Source organism: Uranotaenia lowii, chromosome 3 (genome assembly GCF_029784155.1).
Source record: "Uranotaenia lowii strain MFRU-FL chromosome 3, ASM2978415v1, whole genome shotgun sequence".
Taxonomy (NCBI): Eukaryota; Metazoa; Arthropoda; class Insecta; order Diptera; family Culicidae; genus Uranotaenia; species Uranotaenia lowii.
In genome coordinates this window covers 367092242-367112940 of record NC_073693.1, presented here as the reverse complement: position 1 = coordinate 367112940, position 20699 = coordinate 367092242, and the positions used below count along the sequence as shown (strand labels likewise).

General features: G+C 38.3%; 1 protein-coding gene across 3 annotated transcripts in view; it reads right to left on the bottom strand.

Moving 5' to 3' along the window:
* Nucleotides 1–20699, bottom strand: part of LOC129750790 (FH2 domain-containing protein 1) — a 185175-nt gene that overhangs the window by 17734 nt on the left and 146742 nt on the right. For 2 of the 3 annotated variants that reach the window (XM_055745862.1, XM_055745863.1), the window contains exon 4: nt 13726–13759. In XM_055745862.1, the coding sequence (XP_055601837.1) occupies nt 13726–13759 (34 nt within the window). Of the gene's footprint in view, nt 1–13725; nt 13760–18981; nt 19406–20699 lie in introns of those variants that run through there. The other variant, XM_055745864.1, reaches the window with a different exon arrangement.

Below are 20699 nucleotides of genomic sequence, written 5' to 3'. Positions count from 1 at the left end.
TGAATTTTGGAGATGCATTTTTTTAAATGCTTGAATACGACTAGAGATTAGTTTACCACAAATCACGCAAACTTCGGTCTCAACTGATAGAAAATCGCACACCAATGCTGGAGAGCTTTTTCCTGCACAGTTCGCTCAGCTCTTGCACAATATTCATAGCTAGGGATTGAGGGATTATAAAACGCTGTTCCGAATAATCTGCTGTGGGGTAGCTCGCTGGTAATTTTTTTTTTCTCTTCAATTGTTTTTTTTTGTGTGATTCTTTTCTGGGCAGACGAATGTCGTTCAATATGTCTGATGTCACTTGCTGCTGCAGAATGATTTTTCCTTCCTTTCAGAAGAGTCTCATGACCAGCAAAAAGTTCCTTAAAGTCGAACAAAAATGAGGCCACTCTTCACGGAATAAGCAAACATATCTTTCACTAGGAAGCATTCAATCGAAATGTCACAAAGTTGGTTGGTTTATCGCAATAAACATTTATAGACATGGTGGCAGAAATTTATTGCTATATCTATGTTGTTGTTTGAAGTTGCATTTCAGGGGCCCTAAAGGAAATATTACTCGGATGCATTGAGGCAGCTCCAATAATAGGTTGTCTCCGTTTATATCAGAAAGCTTATAACAGCTCCATAGTTCTGGAAAACCGAACACTAATTCACCGATTAAACCGATAATCATTCCATAAAAAGGTAGCAACTTTTAAAGCACAGACACGGAACTAAATTTAAAGCAAAATATAAAGTAGTTGAATTGAAAAATTTCGATCCACGATAGAATCACTACTGTGAATAAAATTGTTCCCTGACGAAAAACTGTGAGAAGCAAACCGAAAGTGAGAAAACTTTGTTGGGAGTCGCAGGCAGAAAGTACCACTATATTCTTCCCATCATCGAAACTACACTGCTGCTGCAAACTTGAGCCGAGTGATGATTATAGATTTCCCCAATGTAGTATAGTAGAAACAAACACTATTGGGAGAATGTTCCTCGATTTTCCCACCACTTAAAAGTGTCCAGCCATTCTCACCGCCCATTACAATCGTCGGAAGAATTCAAAAGCTAGGGCAACCTACTGTTTCACATGTCTTTCCTCCCGAAGGAAAGACTCAAAACATCGCGCGACACGGTGGAAATGATTTTGCTTGGAAACGCGATTCGGAAAATGCTTCCCCCCACGGAAGCTTTCGTTGATTGTGTATTAAAAATTAAGAGAACTCTTCCGCTCACAGTCAAGCGGACGATGGAAGCCTGAAACTAGCTCTTGAAAAATGCAATTTTCCTCGAACCGCGTCTGTCGGTCTGTGGAAAAACTATTCACATGCTGCCGATGCTGGCTGGTGGTGTGTTGTTTTGAATCGGCTTCTAGCGTGCGTTCTCGTTTTGTTACTAAGACAAAGTTCTCTCAGTAAAAGCTTCCGGTGAGAGGGCTTTTCCACCGACATTCACCAACTGATTGAAAAGCTCAGGATTAAAGTGGCTCGAATCCAATGTGGAACAAGAAATTTGAATCTAGCAATGATAGTTTTTAGCTTTTCAAACTTGCACTTAACTGCGGGAAAGAGATTAAATTGAATATAAAAAAAAACTGAAGGGCTTTTCTTCGCAGAAGCTCAAACTTGTATGGGGAAAACATGCGTTACATAGAGTGTGTGCAATGAAATTTTAAGAATGTTTTTTTCCGGGTGTGGCAGCGCAAGCCTGTTCACAAAGATAACGTCACTTCAAGATAATGAAGAAGGCTTTGCCACGAACAATCATTCTTCTATATGGACCTTCAATGTAGGCAACGCCATCTGAAGAGTTCCGGCAACAAGATGCATGTCTCTAGCAGACCCATGTAACTTATCGAAAAATCTTTCTATACGCTCAGGGCTGCTCCCTTCTGAGAAGGGGTATCATAACAGGCGACTAAAAAAGCTTGTACACCCTCCATGGGGGTCAATGGTTTGAGTATTCAATAACTTCAACGTCAAATAACATACAAAATTATCAAAGCAATCGTTGTTCGTATTCGCGCTGATGGTATCAATTTCAACATGCTTGTTTTTATGAACAAAAAGATTCCCAATTGAGCATTCAATAGATGATTTTCTTCTCGAACAGAGTAAAATTAGAAAAGCAGAGTTTCGGTTTAATTCAAATTCAAATCATTTTTTTCCGAATGGCAATATATGGTTAATAATTCGTCCAAAAGGTCAACCAAAATGTATTTTTACCATTTAAAGCATTATAGATGGCTCTGAAGTACTCACTTCCGACAGATATACTTTTAAAGCAGATTTGATTTTTCCAAGACACACATTGGTTACCATGGCTAGATGCATGAATCTTGTTGCCCGAACTCTTAAGGTGGCGTTGCGAACATTGAAAGTCCGTATAGAAGAATTAATGTTCGCGGCAAAGCCCACTTCTTTATCTTGAAGTAACGGTATCTTTGCCTCTAGCCATGGTAACCAGAGTGTGTCTTGGAAAAACAAATGTATATGTATGTTTGATTCAACAGTGGCTGATAGGTCTTTTGACCCAAGTCGGTACGGGAGGTCTCGATCGCACATATAAATATTGTTCATGCTCAATACTTCAACAGTAATTGCAGCACGAACAAACAGGGTTGCCAACATGTTTTTTTCAAAAATCAGGGAACAGGCGAAATAAAAATCAGGCAAAATCAGGCAGTGTTAAAGTAACGGACATTTCGCTCAAAGTGATGACCTTTTTTTTTTTGATCATCGCTCCACATTTTCACTCTTTTATTTTCACATTTTCACCTACTTGGCTGAATAATTCTACTGCATCAAGCAATCGAAAGCTTCCATTTAAATCTCTTATTTAAATAACAATCGACGGGAATCTTTCGATTGCTTTGATTCAGCCACATTTTCATTTTTTTTTCACTTCAGCTATGGTACCTACTCAAGTTCCTTACTATCCATTTTTAATGACATTCGCGAAAATCAGGCAAAATCAGGCATATTTTCAAAAATCAGGGAAATTCAATGGCTTATCAGATTATCAGGCAGAGCCTCGAAAAATCAGGCAATGCCTGAAAAATCAGGCACATTGGCATCTCTGCGAACAAAGGGTCCGTTACAACTGGCTTAGGACAGGTTTTACTCATCTTACTTCCTTCAAACTGTTCGAATCAAATAAAGAATCTTGAAAAGGTACCTAGGTAACGATTCCAAATTTGCCGAGATACTTCGGCTGGTTGAACCCACAATCCATTGTATATCAGTTTTCCGTTCGTTTGATGCCCTGTTCAATCCTCCACAATTTTCCTTAGCCGATCTTGACACAGGCCGCATTTTTTAATTTTTTTTTTTTCAATCACAGTAACCATCGTAATCCATCCACTGCATTTTCGCCATGTGGATGGTAACCAGGCTCGAAAATTTTCATTCATTCATGTGGACGGCGAAATTTATTTTGTATCACTGTACCCAAGAAAATAAGATCTGTCATGGGTCATGTCATGACAGAAATATTCCAATAATGAGAATATTAATACCATTCATATTCACGTGATGTAAAAAAATTTCAAGTATGAGAAAAGTGGGCAATGAATGAAATTTGGGTACCAAATGGAATGTAAAAAAGCCGTCTAGAAACGGTTATCTCCATTTTTATATTTTATACTATTGTTAGTTAGCATTTGCCATAGTATAGCATTTGAAAATCAGCTTTGCAAACAAAGTTGCAAAAAATTGCATTGGTGATCTTTCTCATGACCCATTTTAACTATCATCATGTCATGACCGATTTATTGGAGATCTCAATGATCAATGACATAATGGAAAAATCTTTCTTTACCAAAATAATCATTCATAGCATGCTTTCATTTCAAAATAAAATCTTAAGCTAACGACATGTGAGGAAAAGAATGGGTCACTAGTCGCAAGTTTTGACTCATAACTATGACATTTTCCCGTCCCTGATGGTAACTACCAGTGCTGCAAATTTTCAGTGTCAGTGAGAAATTATCAGCTGACTTTATTGCAGTGTATCGGTCAGTTTAATTCCAACTAGATTCATACGAGAATGAACTGAAAGCTCAGTCCTGAAAGCTCTCTGCACACTCATTCACCAATCGGCAACATCGGTGCTTAGTATACTTTCAGGCTCTTTGCAGGTTCATGAGGTTATCCAATCTACATTTTCAGTTTCAAGCGAACATTGCTGAAAGTGAAAAAAGCTTCCTTCTATTATCATTAAGTTAAGTTGAATGGTGACAAAGATTGTTCGACTCGCTAGACATGCGCAAAATTCAGAATTACTGCTGAGATCGCTATTTTTGAAGGATTCTGATAAAAAATACGTCTGTTTCAAATGGTGTGAAGAGGTGGGAAGGTTTAGAAATGAGTGTTCGGGTTGGCGAGACGAACGCTGGCGAGGGAGCGTGTAGACGAATGTGGGGGACAAAATTATGACAAAAAGTTGGCAATAAAATGACAAAACATGACAAATGTGGTAAAAGTATGACAAAATTATGACAAAAAAAAATCTGACAAATAGGAATGAAATTTACAATACAATGGAAAAATATTTACTAACACAACTCTGTCGAAAATATGACAAATCTGATTAAAATGTGACAATTTTTTAACAAAAATATGACAAAAAAAGACAAAATCATGGCAAAAAAAAAATGACAAATGTCGTAAACAATTGACAAAAATATGACAAATATAACAAAATTATGACAAGCGTGGTAAAAATATGTCAATAAATTGACAAAATCATGACATGAAATTGTGAAGTCAGACAAATTTATATATTTGAAAATTTGATATCAAAAGAACAAAAATACGACTATGTCGTCAAACTTTGTAAAAATTTGACAAAATGATTAAATATTACAAATCTTCCAGATTGTTGTCATTTTTTAACAACATACATATTTTTATTGTCAATTTTTTTGTGATAATTTTGTTTTAATAATAAGATTTATGTCATAATGTTGTCTTATTTTCATCACATAACACATGTTTTTGACAAAGTTTTCTCGAAGTTAAATCATTTTATTGTTAAATTTATGTCGTTTTTGTCAGACTTTGTCATAATTTTATAATTTTGTTGTCATGTTTTGTCATTGTATTGTAAATAATTTGCTTCATTTTTGTGTTATTTTTCATATTTTTATCACATTTGTCACATTTTTGTCTCATTTGTCGGATTTTTGTCTTATTTTTGTTATGTTTTGTCATTTTATTGTCAATTTTTTATCATATTTATGACATAATTCTTTGACTGATGTCATTTTATTGTCAAATTTTAGTCATATTTGTCAGATTTTTCTCATATTTTTGTCAAAATTTTATCATGTTTTCAACATATTTATCACATTGTGTAGTAATTTTGTCATTTTTTGACCTCATTTTATCATATTTTTGTCATTATTAATTACCATAAATTCAATTTTTTTATATACATCCATCCTCTTGTCCCCCTTCAAGTAAACGTATAGTCTCAGCGATTTTCAATTCGCGTTTTCTTTTTGAATCCCAATTCATAATTTGCAAAAATGGCAAAAACAAATGCTTACTGAAATTATCAGCAACTTTCGCTGACACTGATTAAATGCTTAAGCTGCAGTCACTGATCAAAAACAGTAAGTGACAGAAATGCCCAAGCGAAAGACGCTTTCGTAGCTTTCGAGTGAAACAAGTTAGTTCGGGTTTACGAGTGAGCTTTCTACTGACTGATAGACACACTCACACAGCTTTCTGTAGGCACGAGGATGACCGAGCCGATCAGAAGCTTTTATATTTGTTGACTTTTCTATTCCGTTCATTTCAGATGAAGCTTTTTACACTGATAGAAAATCACAGTCAGTATCATTCGTGCTTGAAGATAATTTGCAGCACTGGTAACTACTGCCCTATGAGCGGTACAGATACATTTATATATATGTATATAAAAATGAATTTCTGTCCGTCTGTCTGTCTGTCTTTCTGTCTGTTCCCTATAGACTCAAAAACTACTAAACCGATTTACGTGAAACATGGCAGGTGGGGTATTGGAGGCCGGGGAAGGTTCCTATAATGGTTTGGGACCCCTCCCCCTAACAGGAAAGGGGGAAGGGGCCTCCCAAACAAAAGACATTTTTGTTTGCATAACTCGAGAACCAATCAAGCAAATGGTATCAAATTTGGCATTGGGTGGTATTTGGGAACGGGGAATATTTCAATGAATATTAAGTACCCCTTCCTCCTCTCAGTGGGGTGATAGGAAGGGGGGAGGGGGACTACCTTACAATTTTTCATATTACTCGAAAACTGATCAAGATATTGGAACCAAATTTGGGATGGGAAGGTATTTTGATACAAAAAGTATTTCAATGATTATTGGAGACCCCTCCCTCTTTGCAGTTGAAAGGGGGAGGGGCCTCTTTCATAGTTTTTTACATAACTCAAAAACTAATAAAGCAAATGGAACCAAATTTGGCATGTGAAGATATTTGAATAAGAAAAATATTTCCACGATCATTTGAGACCCCTCCCTCTTTCCAATAGGGAAAGATAAAGGGTGGAGGGGCCCTCTTTTTAATTTTTTACATAACTTAAAAACTAATCAAGCAAATGGAACCAAATTTAGCATGGGCGGATATTTGGGAACGTGACATGTTCTAATGATTGTTTGAGACCCCTTCCTTCTTCCAGCGGGTAGAAATGAAAGGGGGATGGAAGTTTCATATAATTTTTATTGCATAACTCAAGAACTACAACAGCAAATGGAACCAAATTTGGCATGGAACGATATTTGGGTACGAGAAATACTTCTATGAATATTTGGTATCCCTTAAACCTTCAAAAAGGTGGATGAAAAGGGGGAGACCCCTCCCCTTACAATTTTCAGTATAACTGGAGAGTTGATCGAGCAAATTGAACCATATCTACCATATCATGTGAGGGAATTTAGATACGGGAGATAACCCACCTTTTTTCAGCGGAAAGATATAAAGCGGGAAAGAGGGGCTTCCATACAATTTTATGCACAACTCAAGAATTAATCGAGCAAATGAAATCATATTTGGCATCAAAAAGTATTTGAGTACCCTTTCTTGCAGTAGGATGATAGAATTGGGAATATAGGATATAGTTGGGAATATAGGAACCTACAGACAGATTAAAAATATCAGATCTTTAACACAAATTTATAGAGTAAGATTCAGAATATTTGTTTAAGTTATCTTTGTGTTGCAATTCGAAACTCCAGCTACAGCTCTCATTTTGTAGTGGTTGCTTATGAAATATGTTATAATTTGATTAAAAATAATGCCAACAAAACAATAAATTTGAATAATTTTTGAAAATATCATTTGATCATGAAAGGTGTAGCAAAGCACACCGGGTCAGCTAGTACTAAATATAATGCAATTTTCTTCTCGCGCTAGAGTTTGCCCACAAAAATTTCGTCAATCTCAAATTTCGCTTTACGATTTTGTACTTTTCTCTCACCGTCATATCCGTACACCTCTTGAAAAGGGGAACTTACTAATCACAGCAATCTGGTTATTAACAACTAAAACAAACGAAATACCTAGTTACAAAAATTATTGAGCGTCACTTCTAGCGAAATTTTAAGGTAACTCTTTAAGTATTCGATTGCGAAATTTGGTTTCCAACTAAACTCCTTTTCTAGATTTACCGGGAGGTTCAAGTTTACTACGAAAAAGTCTTCCAGGAAAGAATTTTTTCTATTGAAAATTGTAATTTCAAATTGAGTTGTGCTTCAACAGTGTTTTTTTCAATTTTCATATTTTTTTAGCATCAAGTTTAGAATAGCTGATCTGCTTCGAACCTGACTGTTTTAGAATCGTGCATATGCGGTATCTGGGTCAGCAATGTTTCGGGAGGGACGATAAAGGGAGATGGAGTGGTGGGAACCTGTTTATGACGGACGCGTTGAACCCATTTACTAAGGATTAAAAATAAATTTTAGAACTGAAAGAATAATCTTAATTATTTTCAACACCAAAATGTTAAAAAATATTTAACATATCCCTTAAAAATGCCATGGCAGCGGGTCGAAGAATGGCTAGAAAATGGATGGTTTTGGTCAAAAAACGGTGTAGTCAGAAAACTTATCATCGTCTGGTAAAACATTTCACCAGGGCCTTGGTTCCAATATTTGTCAGTTTCTTGATTCGGTTTCAGACGCAGACCGTTTCTTCCACTCTAGGACCAATTTTATCTGAAATATTTTGCATTGTCTATCTGATAAATATATGTAAACGCACAAAACAAGGTGAGGTGAGGTGATTTTTATAAATTTTTGACAAAAAAAATAAATTGCGAGCGAATCAAGGTATTCAAGAAAATCACAATAGATAGCATTTTTTTTAAATTGTGCTCGTTTACTCGACTATAAACTATTTGAACAACAATCCTACAGGCTTTGATCAGAATTCAACTCAACATGTTTCTGTCACAAAACGCACCTGCTTCTACCGTTTCTGAGCGTTTCGGATTTGAGTTGTAAATTCAAATCTAAGATTACACTTTCGTTTACTTTACTAATAAAAGGTTACAGGATTCGATGTGATAGCAACTTTATTGCAACAGACGACGGGAATGAATCACAGAGGCAAAACTAAACTGCGCGCGTTGGCTTATTACTGAGCAATAGGTTCGTTTTTCATTCTCCGCTTTGTGCGGATGTTCAGTCAGCCAAACAAAACTGACTAGAAGTCGTTTATTCCACCAAGGCGGCGCGAAATATGGTTTCGAGGAAATTTGATGTGGCGCGAATACACCCGAAACTGCGGTGTCTCATATTTTGTGCGAACAGCACCATTTAGGAACTTTTCGAAAATTATTATTTTTCTCAATTGCAGAACGTGCATTTTCATCTCAAATTTACACCAGTGCAAGTTAGAATCCAGTGTTGACCGTCATAGCCGTGAACCGCATAAAATATCGACATTGATCAAATAGGCCGATCATAACTCGATTGAGATAAAACAATTCACTGCACTGTTAAACTTGATAAGGATAAGGTAATGAAAAAAAATTTCGAGGAATCACGATGCAAAACGCGACCCCGGAAAAATATGCCCTCGAGCAAGGCCAACTTCGTTTCTCAAGTGTGTCTTGGAAAAACAAATGTATGTATGTATGTATGTACGAGAACCCACCAGTGGCTGATAGATCTTTCGACCCGTGTCGGTACGGGAAGTCTCAATCGCAAATTCAAATATTGTTCATGCTTAACTCATCAACAATAATTGCAGCACTACCAAGGGGTCCGTTACCACTGGCTTGGGACAGGTTTGACTCATCTTACTCCCTTCAAACTGTTCGAAACAAATCAAGAATCTTGAAAAGGTACCTAAGTAACCTACTCAAGATTCCAAATTTGCCGAGATACTCCGGCTGGCTTGAACCCACAATCCATTGTATATCAGTCTTCTGTTCGTTTGATGTCCTGTCCAATCCCCCCACGAAACCCCATAATAGAGTTAAGCTATTTTTAATATATTTAATCAAAAGATAAACATTTTTACATTTTCAATGATGTTTTACATCTTACCTTGTTACCATGTACTTACCCTTGTACCCCTATAATGAAAGGGTACTTATTGTTAAAAGGCTCTAGTAATTTTTATGCTGTTCACAGTGCTTCGAACCTATTCTATCGCAGCATGCCGAGATTGTTATGACTGGTGCTAGAACTTAGGAATTTACTTTCCCAGCCCATCATAACACGGGTTCATAATTTTGAAAAATCAACATATAAATGCTGAATTCAATATTTAAGCATTGTAACCCCAACACATTTTTATACCACAATCACAAATTTCCAATACCACGGACCATTTTTGGAACACTCAACCATTTCCCGGAGCAGTTTGTAAAATAGCACGTCAGTAGGGCAAAAAACAAACCACCTGCACAAAGTCAATTTAATAAAACAATCCTCCCTCAAGCCCGTTTAAATCACTTCCACTGGCCAGTGTTTCAGTTGTTCTCCGGCTAATCGTTGAAAATTTTTTCGCACAATTCAACAAAAATCACTATTAAAACTATATATTTAGTAAAATTTTCACAGACCCGAAAAAAAAACACGTGCGATGCCATTTAGACAACGCCTACTCCTCCAGCATTCCAGCCATGTGTCTTGGAAAAACAAATCAGCATAAAATGCCCAAGCAACCAAAAGTACCATATCTACTTGAACGAGTGCTTCCAAAGTTCGAATTTCGCTGAATAAAGTTTCCAAAGGGAATTTGTACCGAATTTTCTTGAGTCTTGAGTTACAAAATGTTCCTCAAATAGCCTTTTTGTGACATGTCATTCACTTCCATTCAGTATAAAAGTTTCAAATTGGGTCTCAAATAGCTTTCCATGGACTTGAAGTTGCTAAAAGCTCCTTAAATCCATTCAGTTTAAAAGTTACAAATTGGGTCTCAATTAGCCTTACATGGACTTGAAGTTCCAAAAATTCCTAAAATAGCCTTTTTGTGAGATATCAATCAATGAATGGATATTCAGTTTAAAAGTTACAAATGGGTCTCAAATAGTCTTCCATGGGCTTGAAGTTCCAAAAAGTTCCATAAATAGCCTTTTTGTGACATGTCCGCCATTTCATGAATATGAAATGTGAACGAACATCACAAAAGGGCATATATTTAATCAATAAATCATTTTTTGTAGCTTGGAAATTGTTTAAATGTATATTGAAATTTTGAATTGAAATATTGAAATTTCAACTCAAAACAACTTAAAACTAACTCGCAAAGGATTGTTTTTTTTACTTTAAAATTTTTTATACTACTGTATTTACTTACCACGAATTTCTCACACACTGAAATTCAGTTGAAGCAATTCATGAATTGAATATCTAGAGAAAGTCAAGAGTTTGTATAAGTTTATGCTTACAATTTTAGAAAATAGAACAAATTAAGAGTTTTTGAAAAATCAGGACGATCTCTCGAAAATCAGGACAAACCCTGATAAATCATGACCCCTGGCACCTCTGTTTGACGTTGACGTTGATGAATACTCAAATCATAAATCATTGACCCCATGGAGAGTGTACCAGGTATTTCAGCCACCTCTCAGGAGGGAGCAGCATTGAGCGCATAGAAAGGATTTTGCTTGTTTTAGATGTGCTGTTAACTAACTATCAGGTTTTAGATATTGATAATTGTCAACTGATGGAGCACACACAAATCAGATGCAAGGAAAAAAATCTTGGAAACAGTGCCAAAATTGTTAATCAACAACATTCAATAAATTCGAACCTTTTAACCCCGTTGAACTCTCGACATTATATCTGGGGGAAAACGAAAACCGGAAGCCGCTGAGACGACAAAGAGAGTTGCCGGTAGTTTCAAGCGAAACCCTAACCTCTCTCTCCGAGATGCCGCAAATAAGCTGGGTGTATCGTCTCAACCGTGCATCGAGCCAAAAAACGAGCCGGACTATCAACTTACAAGAAGGTAGTGACTCCAAACCGCGATAATAAACAAAATACGACGGCCAAAGCGTGATCCCGGAGGCTGTACACGACGATGCTGACGAAGTTTGACTGCGTGGTAATGGACGACGAAACCTACGTCAAAGCCGACTACAAGCAGCTTCCGGGACAGGAGTTTTATACGGCAAAAGAAAGGGTAAAGGTAGCAGATATTTTCAAGCACATGAAACTGTTAAAGTTCGTGAAGAAATATCTGGTTTGGCAAGTCATCTGTACCTGTGGCTTGAAAAGCAGCATTTTCATAGCTTCCGGGACTGTCAACCAAAAAATTTACGTGAAAGAGTGTTTGAATAAACGTCTGCTGCCTTTCCTGAAGAAACACGGTTGTTCCGTATTGTTTTGGCCGGATTTGGTATCTTGCCATTACGGTAAAAAGGCCATGGAGTGGTACGCCGCCAACAACGTGCAGGTGGTTCCCAAGGACAAGAACCCTCCCAACACACAAGCTCCGCCCAATTGAGAAATACTGGGCTATTGTCAAGCGGAACTTAAAAAAGACCAAAAAAACTGCCACCGAGCAGCAGTTCAAGGCAAACTGGCTTTCTGCGGCGAAGAAGGTGGACAAGGTGGCTGTACAAAACCTGATGGCAGGGGTTGAGCGTGAGGCCCGGCAATTTGAATTTGGAAAAGCGGAAGCCTTACTGACTATTTTACCTGAATTTTATACTAATTAAACTTGAAAAAGAAATTTAATTTGATTTTTTAAATAAACGATTACACCGATTTACACGCGTTTTCCCTTGACCAAATTTTGACCGTATCACCCTTTATAAAAGGACAGCAATTTTCTCCACTAAGGCCGATAAACTATTTGACGATTCAATAAATTTTGAAGATGATATTTAAACTTTTCACAGTTGACATACATAGAATTTCGATTCAACAATTTTTTAATGATCAATATCATAACCAACGATTAGATTTATTTTGTACACTTTAGTTCGATCGGTATCCGGGTAAAACCGAATTTCATTTGGGTGATCGATGATTAGAGTAATTGAGCGTTTAGGTCTCTTTTTTAATAGACAACATGAGCAATTGATTATGATTCAATCAATCACTGAAAATGAACTTTGCTCCAAAGAAAAATTAAATCACACAAAATAAACCACTGCGCTTGCCATTTCTTTACTTGTTGTTTGGCGTCACATTTTTTTTGTTGCCGTTGTTGTTGATAAAATTATAAAAAAGTATGTTACCCACATTGTGATAAGATATGCGTTGCGCGCTCTCAGCTCGGTTCGGTTCGGAAGTGAGGAAGTTTTTGCATGACGCTGCTCAATTACAGGTAGGCAGTAAAGTGATTCATAAAACTTTCCAGGGTTTCTTGTGTGGCAATAATTGGTTTGAAGAAGTAAACAACTGCCTGGCTAATCAATGCTAGAGGAAGTTGATGTTAGATGATAAGTTTACCTAAGTTTGAAAGGTTTTTTTCGTGTGATTTTTTTGATCATCTAAAAAAAAATATTTTGGGGGATTTCAGTTTGAATAAAAGAACTTTCTGGTTCGAAAAAAAAAAATGAACTTTAAATCCAACATTTACAAGAATTCTTTATTTTTTTGAGGCACGCTTACCCTATTATAGTGGAAAATCAAATGTCATCTCAGATGCTCCACGTGCTGTCGCGTGTGATATAAGCATGCGCGTGCAACACGTGCTCGTGAAAGCTTTTTTTTCTGAGATTTTCAAATTGTGTTGGTGAGTAGCGAGCTTTCTTTGCCGCCTTGTGGTTGTTGAAAGCACACTTGAGTTATCTGAGGTTGATTTTCAACAGTAAGTACACTTTATGAGCCGTTGAGGTAAAATTTTGTGCATGAAATAGCTTACTAGCAAAATCTGATTGGAAGACAAATCTACAGAGTTATTTAAACATTCAATACCTTATTGGTTACCTGCCATTAAGTTTAAGTTCAGGGATGATTGAGAGACCATTCTAATTTTCACCATCCGCATGGATGCATGATAAATCATCGAAAAGAGAACTACGATAAATAACAGATAAATATCTTGCCATTTCTGATTTCTGATGTAAAGCTGCATAGAATCAGAGGTTGTCGAGCGAAGTTTGTAGGGTGGCTCCATAGAGTCGTGAACTGTTGCTGGTTTCTCAGTTCAGTTAGGAAAGAGAATAGTTAATCTAACGACTACCGAACCCGTTGTTCCAAACGTTCATGAAGTAATGATTTTAATTGCAATAAGAGAAAGTTTTTTACAGAATCTTGAGAAAATTTTCGATAACTTACCTGAGATTGTTTAATACTGGTAGTAAATTTAAACCTGTAATAAAAAAACAAAAAAAAAATATTAAAATAGCTTATAATTTTTTAATCATTTGAATAAATGGAATGTTAAAAACGCAAAAAATATTTATAGTTCATCACTTATGATTTTTAACATTCCAGTTAGAAATAATTTGTTGAATTTTTAGGAAAAATTTCACCTCAATTGAACTTAATTTAGGGGTGCCTCAAAGCGCTCACAGTTTCGATTTTTTCCCAGGAGAAGGGAATCAAAAAAAATCGATTTTTTTTATTTTAATGCCAAATGACTTAAAAAAGCATGAAACGTCGAAGATCTGTTGTTAAACTTGTTTTTGACCAAAAATCAACTTTCTGGGACTCTATTGTTTTTTTTCGGATTTTCGGTGGCTTTAGATGGAATGTTTAAGAATTGACTCGTAAAATAAATACTTGAGTGAATCGTGAGTATTTTTTAAAATAGTTTCTGTTACAATGTTTATGTTGGTGAAATATCCTAGCGCTCTTAACTCTCCAAAGCCGTTCGAGTCAATATGACCCGAAGCGCAGATTCAAAGCATCCTAATCATCATTCCAATATACTGAAGAACTGAGATTTTTGAGAGACCAAATATGTTCTATGAAAACGTTAATCAAATTAACGAAAAAAACTAAAATTTAAGTTTTGAAAATCGATTTCGGTTTCGGTTTCGAATTCGGTTAGTTTTTTCTGACCGGGCTTAGATCAATGAAACGATAAGTTCTGTTATTCCATCGCAGCAACCGGAATTTGTTTCTGTCAAAATTATTCAAAAACATTGGCTGCAAAGAAAAAGGTTTTTTTGACGTACTTTATGTATATATTTATTCTAAATTCTACCAAAGTTTCTCCAAATTTCAGCACACCACTTTGTGGCAACGACTGACTTGTATTGGTCCAGCGGACTCCCCCACTAGTAGCGACGAAATCTAACAACACCTGCAAAGGTTCGCTTTCTACCCGACCCCCGAATTTGCCTCTAGAAGGTTTTCATAGAAGCGGTCGGAAGATGTTGCTGTTCTGGGTCCGATACCGCTCGCTGCTGCTGTAAGTAGCTGTCGTCAGCTGACAATCAGTTTCTCGGTCCTCCCACGGGAATCTTGAGCGACCAAAGTGGCCGTAGGTGCTGGTGCAGGTCAAAGTTCTTGGAAACAATGACCATCAGTTTCTTCTGTCTGTACTTGGACGTACCATAGTCGAATACTGTGATCGAAAGCAGCTCGGCCAGACCAATGGCATACGTTGCCTGCACCAAACAGCGGCGACAGGATTCAATAGTGCCGAAAGTCGATCAAAAAGAATGACCATATTTTATGAGTTTGGAGATATTTAGCTTTAAATTATGCTGCCAAATTTTTTTAGAATAAAATTTATTCACATCAAAATTGCTCTTCTAATTTATGACACTTTTTTTAAATCAAAAGAAGCATCTGTATAAATGGCAGCACTGGCAACACGTTCGGATTTCATCCGAAAAAAGATCGATTTTGGTTGGAAACTGACGGATTTTGATCGGAAAACTGACAGATTTGTGTCTGGAAACGGCCTGGTTGTTTTGACAGCTCACTCGCAAAAACTTATCGTCGTCTGGAAAGTTGTGTCGCCAGGGCACTGAATTGGTCCGAATTCGTTTGGATTTCAAATCTGGGGTGGAATTATGAATCCTATTCGATTCGAGTTACCCGTTTCGAGTTGAACTCGAATCGAACTAGCATCAGTATTACGAATCTCGTTCGAGTTCTAAGTTTTCAAGTACTAGATTTCGAGTAAATCGGGTAGTAGATCATCTCGAAATGTTCCATTCGAATCGAGATCGGTAATGCCAAAGTTGGTCGAATCAAACGAAACTCGATTGTTTCGAGTTCCATAATCCCGCCCCTGTTTTCGGTCCGATTCATGGGTTGAACGGACTAAAACGATTTTTCGAACCGGGAAGTTACATAAAGCTTACAACAGAAACCAATCTCATCCCTGATAGAAAAAAAATCGAACAGAAACCAGCACGGTTCGACAGAAATTGAGCAGAAGACCTTCCTACAGGGACGAAAAAGAATTAAAAAAACCGGTTTGACTGATCCAGTTCCGGGAGAAAATTGACAAGTGTCGGACGAAAAAGTCAGGACAGCTTGCTGTCGGTGGAAAAACGCCTGGTGGGCAGAAAATTGGGGCCTTAAGAGCCCTCGGATTGCCAACAGAGCGCCAGAACTTTTTCAGGTAGCCCTTCACCTTCAGCGGGTAGGTTATATTCAGCCGGTAATAAAACACCTAACAAACCTAGCTAAATTGTTACCCCAGATCCACCCATACTGAGGTCCAACAACGGCCGAGCAAGGATTGACGCCGATCCGGTAGAGTAAGTCCCAGCTTTCAAAACGGAAGGCAAAAACTTATTGGTACTCTCCTCCTGATAGGGAATCCAAGAAGACTTCTTCCGCAACGCCCGGAACGATTGACATCGGGGGAAAAATGACCCCATGCAAAAAGGGGTCTACAAAGTGAGTAGCTTCGATATTATTAAATACCGGTCCGGAAAGAAGTGACAAGTTTGAATCCCACATCCGCAGGGCCCCTTTTTCTTTCTACCCCATATTATTTCTTCACAACATCGCTCACACACGGCGATCTACTTTCGGCGGAGAGAACCTCCGAAGCTATGAAAAGTGTTGTGCAGCACTTGGGCAGTGGAAAGAAGAGACTTGTCTAGTTGGTGGTAGAACTTGGAATACTGTATTTTACTAATTTCGCTACCTTATATACTAAAATCACTTCCATGGTTACATATATTTGTTTATTTATTATGTGTATGTTGTTATTTGTCCCATCGATTGCTACGATTAGACAAATCTCAACACTCCTCCTCAACATACACATATGCAATCTTTGAACTGCTTACTGCCTCCGGCGGCTCCTCTTTAAGTTGGAGCTACTTCTCTTCAACGCACGCACCGGGACACGCTCTCGTCCCTGTTGCAACTCGATGACCTTCCATGGCATCAGTTCGACGACCTTCCCGGGATCTGACACGACTTCCTCCAGTGGCTTCCGGTCCGACGACCTCCTAATGACTCGGGCCCGACGACCTTCCTTAGGTTCCGGCTCGACGCTCTTCTATTGGCCCGACGCCTAACCAATGGCACGGTGACCTTCCTCTGGCTCCCCGCCGACCTTCCTATAGATTCCGGTCAGCTCGCAATGGATTCGGCCCAACGACCTCCCTAGGCACCTTTCCGACGACCACCGTTTTTCCTGGCTTATCGACCTCCACCTGGCTTCCCGGTCCGACGACCTTCCAGATGGCTCCTGGTCCTACAACCTTCCACGGTTCCCGGCTCGTTGACTTCCCTTGGCTTCGGCTCGTTGTCCTTCCATCGGCTTCCTGGCTGGATGACTGTCCTCTGTTGATTCCAGTTTCTACCCTCAAGTAGTAAAGTCTCTCCTTTCCACTGCCCAAGTGCTGCCACAACAGGTTATAGGCCCAGCACTAGTGGAAAGGAGGAGAAGCGGAATCATTTGTCTAATCGTAGCAATCGATGGGACAAATAATAACAAAAAGTAATGTCATTAAATAGGAGAAAATAAAGTTTCATTCTTTGTTCTCCGCTGTACCAAACCGGTTGTACTTCCATTAACCGCCCAATAGGTTATGGGCCCAGTCCACCCGAGCAGGAAAGGATCATCGGAACTGTTCCAAGATGTTTAACGGAAGCGACGGATCGAACGGAAGCGGAAGAAGAGTGACTGCAACTGGCGGAAAAGTCTCTAGAATCGCGTTACCACCGATCGAGAGACTCCGTGGTCGAGAAAATTACGCAACCTGGGCGTTCGCCATGGAGATGACGCTAATCCGTGATGAGTGCTGGTACACCGTGGAGCCGAAAGAGGATCAAATCGTGGATGAAGAAACAAGTTTTCGAGCTTTGGCAACGATATGCCTGAGCGTGGAATCCATCAATTACATGCTTTTGGTGGATGCCAAAACCACGAAAGAAGCTTGGATGCGCCTCAAGAGAGCCTTTGAGGATAACGTCAGTTGACGTCAGTACGTCTACAGGATTGTAGCAGCGTTGAATTGTACATTGACCAGCTAATGTCAACGGCGCACAAGCTGGCAAGAATTGGATTCGAAGTGGATGATTCTTGGCTTGCGGCTTTACTACTGATGGGCTTGCCAGACCATTATGAGCCCATGATAATGGGTCTGGAAGCTTCAGGTATGGCGGTTACGTCGGATGTGGTAAAGATGAATATTTTACAAAATGTTAAAATGCAAGAAGATCCACGAGCCGAACATCATCAAGCGGCGATGATATCAACTGTGTATAAGTAATGTCATTAACCGTCCAATACGGCTGATAGGCGTCAGCGGCAACACTGACTGCGTTCCATCGGTGAAGCCGGTAAAACCAACTGTGGCATCGGCCACTTGTGCGAAACGAGAACGATAGCAGATCCGAAATTGATGCCGAAGGCAACGAAAGGAACTTCGCCCACACCAAGTCAGGGGATGGAGAAGATTCGTGGCCACACAGTGCGTTGCAGCGCCTTCATGGAAGATGCCGTAAGTAATAATGAAATCTGATTTCAAAATGTAATAGGGGAATGTGGGTGGAAAATTTTGCCAAAATTATTAATCAAAATGAAATTTAAAGTTTTTTGAGAATCAATTATTTCGTAGCTTCGCCTACGATAAGCCTCCGTCACAACTTGCATCAGAATAGTTTACTGTAGAACATGTAGAAACTAAAGTATCTACCAAATAATCACAATAAACATAAGTTTATATTCCACTAATGTCATTTTGTTTGTTTAGTTCGACAATGAAAAGTGTAATCACGACTCGAAGAGTCAAGGGAGTCTACTACACAAGGTTCAGATTTACGCAGGTGTGATCTGATTGTTTCATGAGATACAAAAATTGTTGAAAGTTTGAAAGCTTTTATTGTCTTTCTAATTATTGGTAACATCAGTTGAATTTTTTTTTTAATTTGATGAACTTCGCGCAATTAATATTTGTTTACATTATTATTTCTGTGTAGTAAACTGAGAACAAACATATCACGTAACATTCATCGGATCCTGTATATTGATGATTTCGAAGGTACTTTTTCCCATAACCTCCTTCAGGTCACGTAGGCATCCTTTCAACTTGAGTCTGATCTAGATTTAACTGTTGATCTGGTAGATAGTGGGAAGCACAATACTATTGGCAGCAATAAACTCACACGAAATCGGATCACCAACGGCATGCACTTGAGTTTCCTTCAGCAGATGGTAAATTTTGATCACGGTCTTGTTGATAGCGCTACTACTATTCAGATAATCCCCACTATCGACAACACCTTCATCTTCACTCCCTGTCCCAGTTCCACCTCCACTAGTAGGTTCCATTATGATGGTCACAGGCCCCGGTTGCATCACTGTCATGTTGATCGCTTTCAATTATTATCATAACTCTCCACCCAAGCTTAACTCATCACATCACGTGCTTCAAAACATTAAGTTCACCGACCTCCGATTGTCTTGATTCGAACCACAACATACACGACGGGTCGTTATGATTCTGGTTAACCTACAAATTATTCACTTAAATCACGGCTCAGTTCACCCGGATTTTTTTTTTTGCGTTAACTTAACAAAACGTCCGTATACCACCGATAACAGTCACATACTGAAAGTGGTTTTCAAATTTTTGCAAAAAAAAAATCGCCATTCTCCCCCGCACAACCACTCATCATAATACGTCATAAAGTTGATTCCGATTAGGCCTGAGGAGAGAGGATTGGTCATACCGAGCCGAAAAAACACAACACCAGAAGGATGGCACGACGGCACACAACAGTTGCGCTGCTGATAAGAGAATGTCAAGTGAGTGTGATAGCAAAAATAGGCAGACTACCTGATACCGAGCAATCGGGAACTGGCTGCTACAACAACAACAACAACAACAACAAATGCTACCTTCCAAGATAGACTAGAGTTGTAGGGCCTCTTGATCGGGGAATATGTAGTGCCGGCTTAGCAGATGGGGATTATTTTTAGCATCAGGTATAACCTTATTGAAGTAGGTATGTAGTTGGTTGAAGGCTAATCTCGGGTATGACTTTTTGAATGGTTGCTACCTGTTGTTGCTCATTGAAGGTATGTATGCTTGCATATTTTGAATTTGCAATGTTTGCAAATTTTAGGCCACCTGAACTGATGAATCATACCCGATTTGTCAACCAACAGAGGGCTTGTCTGACTTCTACACGCGTCATAAGGGCCAATCGTCAGTTCTTTGTTTGTTTACCTATGACGACACGTTTCTTCCAGTCTCTTGCAATAACTGGTAGCGGTGAGGCTATTAAGTAATAATTTTTTCAGCTTTCTTTAAAATTCAGTGCATCCACTCTAAGTGCCAAAAATTGCTAAATTTGAGAACAAACCCGTAACAGAATTTGAAAAATAAACAATAAACAAATCCAGAATCCCGAAACCTACTTAAATAACAAAAAAAAACTCAAAAACATGAAAAGACATAAGAATAGCAAAAGTTCCAGACACGAGAAAATTGCAAAGCTTCGACAATAAGAAATTCTAACAAATGGGCCAAAATCGATGAGCATGGTATAATATTGGCGAGAAAACCGAAAAAAACTACTAAGTTCCAAAAATGATCAAAATTCTAAAAATAAAATAAATAATGAAGATGTACAATAATGTTGTTGCCGAAATGGATGAAATGACCAAACTGAACCAAATCATCGATGTGTCTAAAATGAATTGGAATGTAATCAAAACTAGGCATTCTATTGAAAGATTACCAGATTGCTCGGTTTTATCCGGGTTTGTCCGAATATTTAATACAAAATTTGGGAAAAGTCTGGTCCGGCCCGATTGCCCGGATTTCATTAAAAAAAAATTGGATTTTTTCCCAAATTAATTCACTGTTTTCCAAATC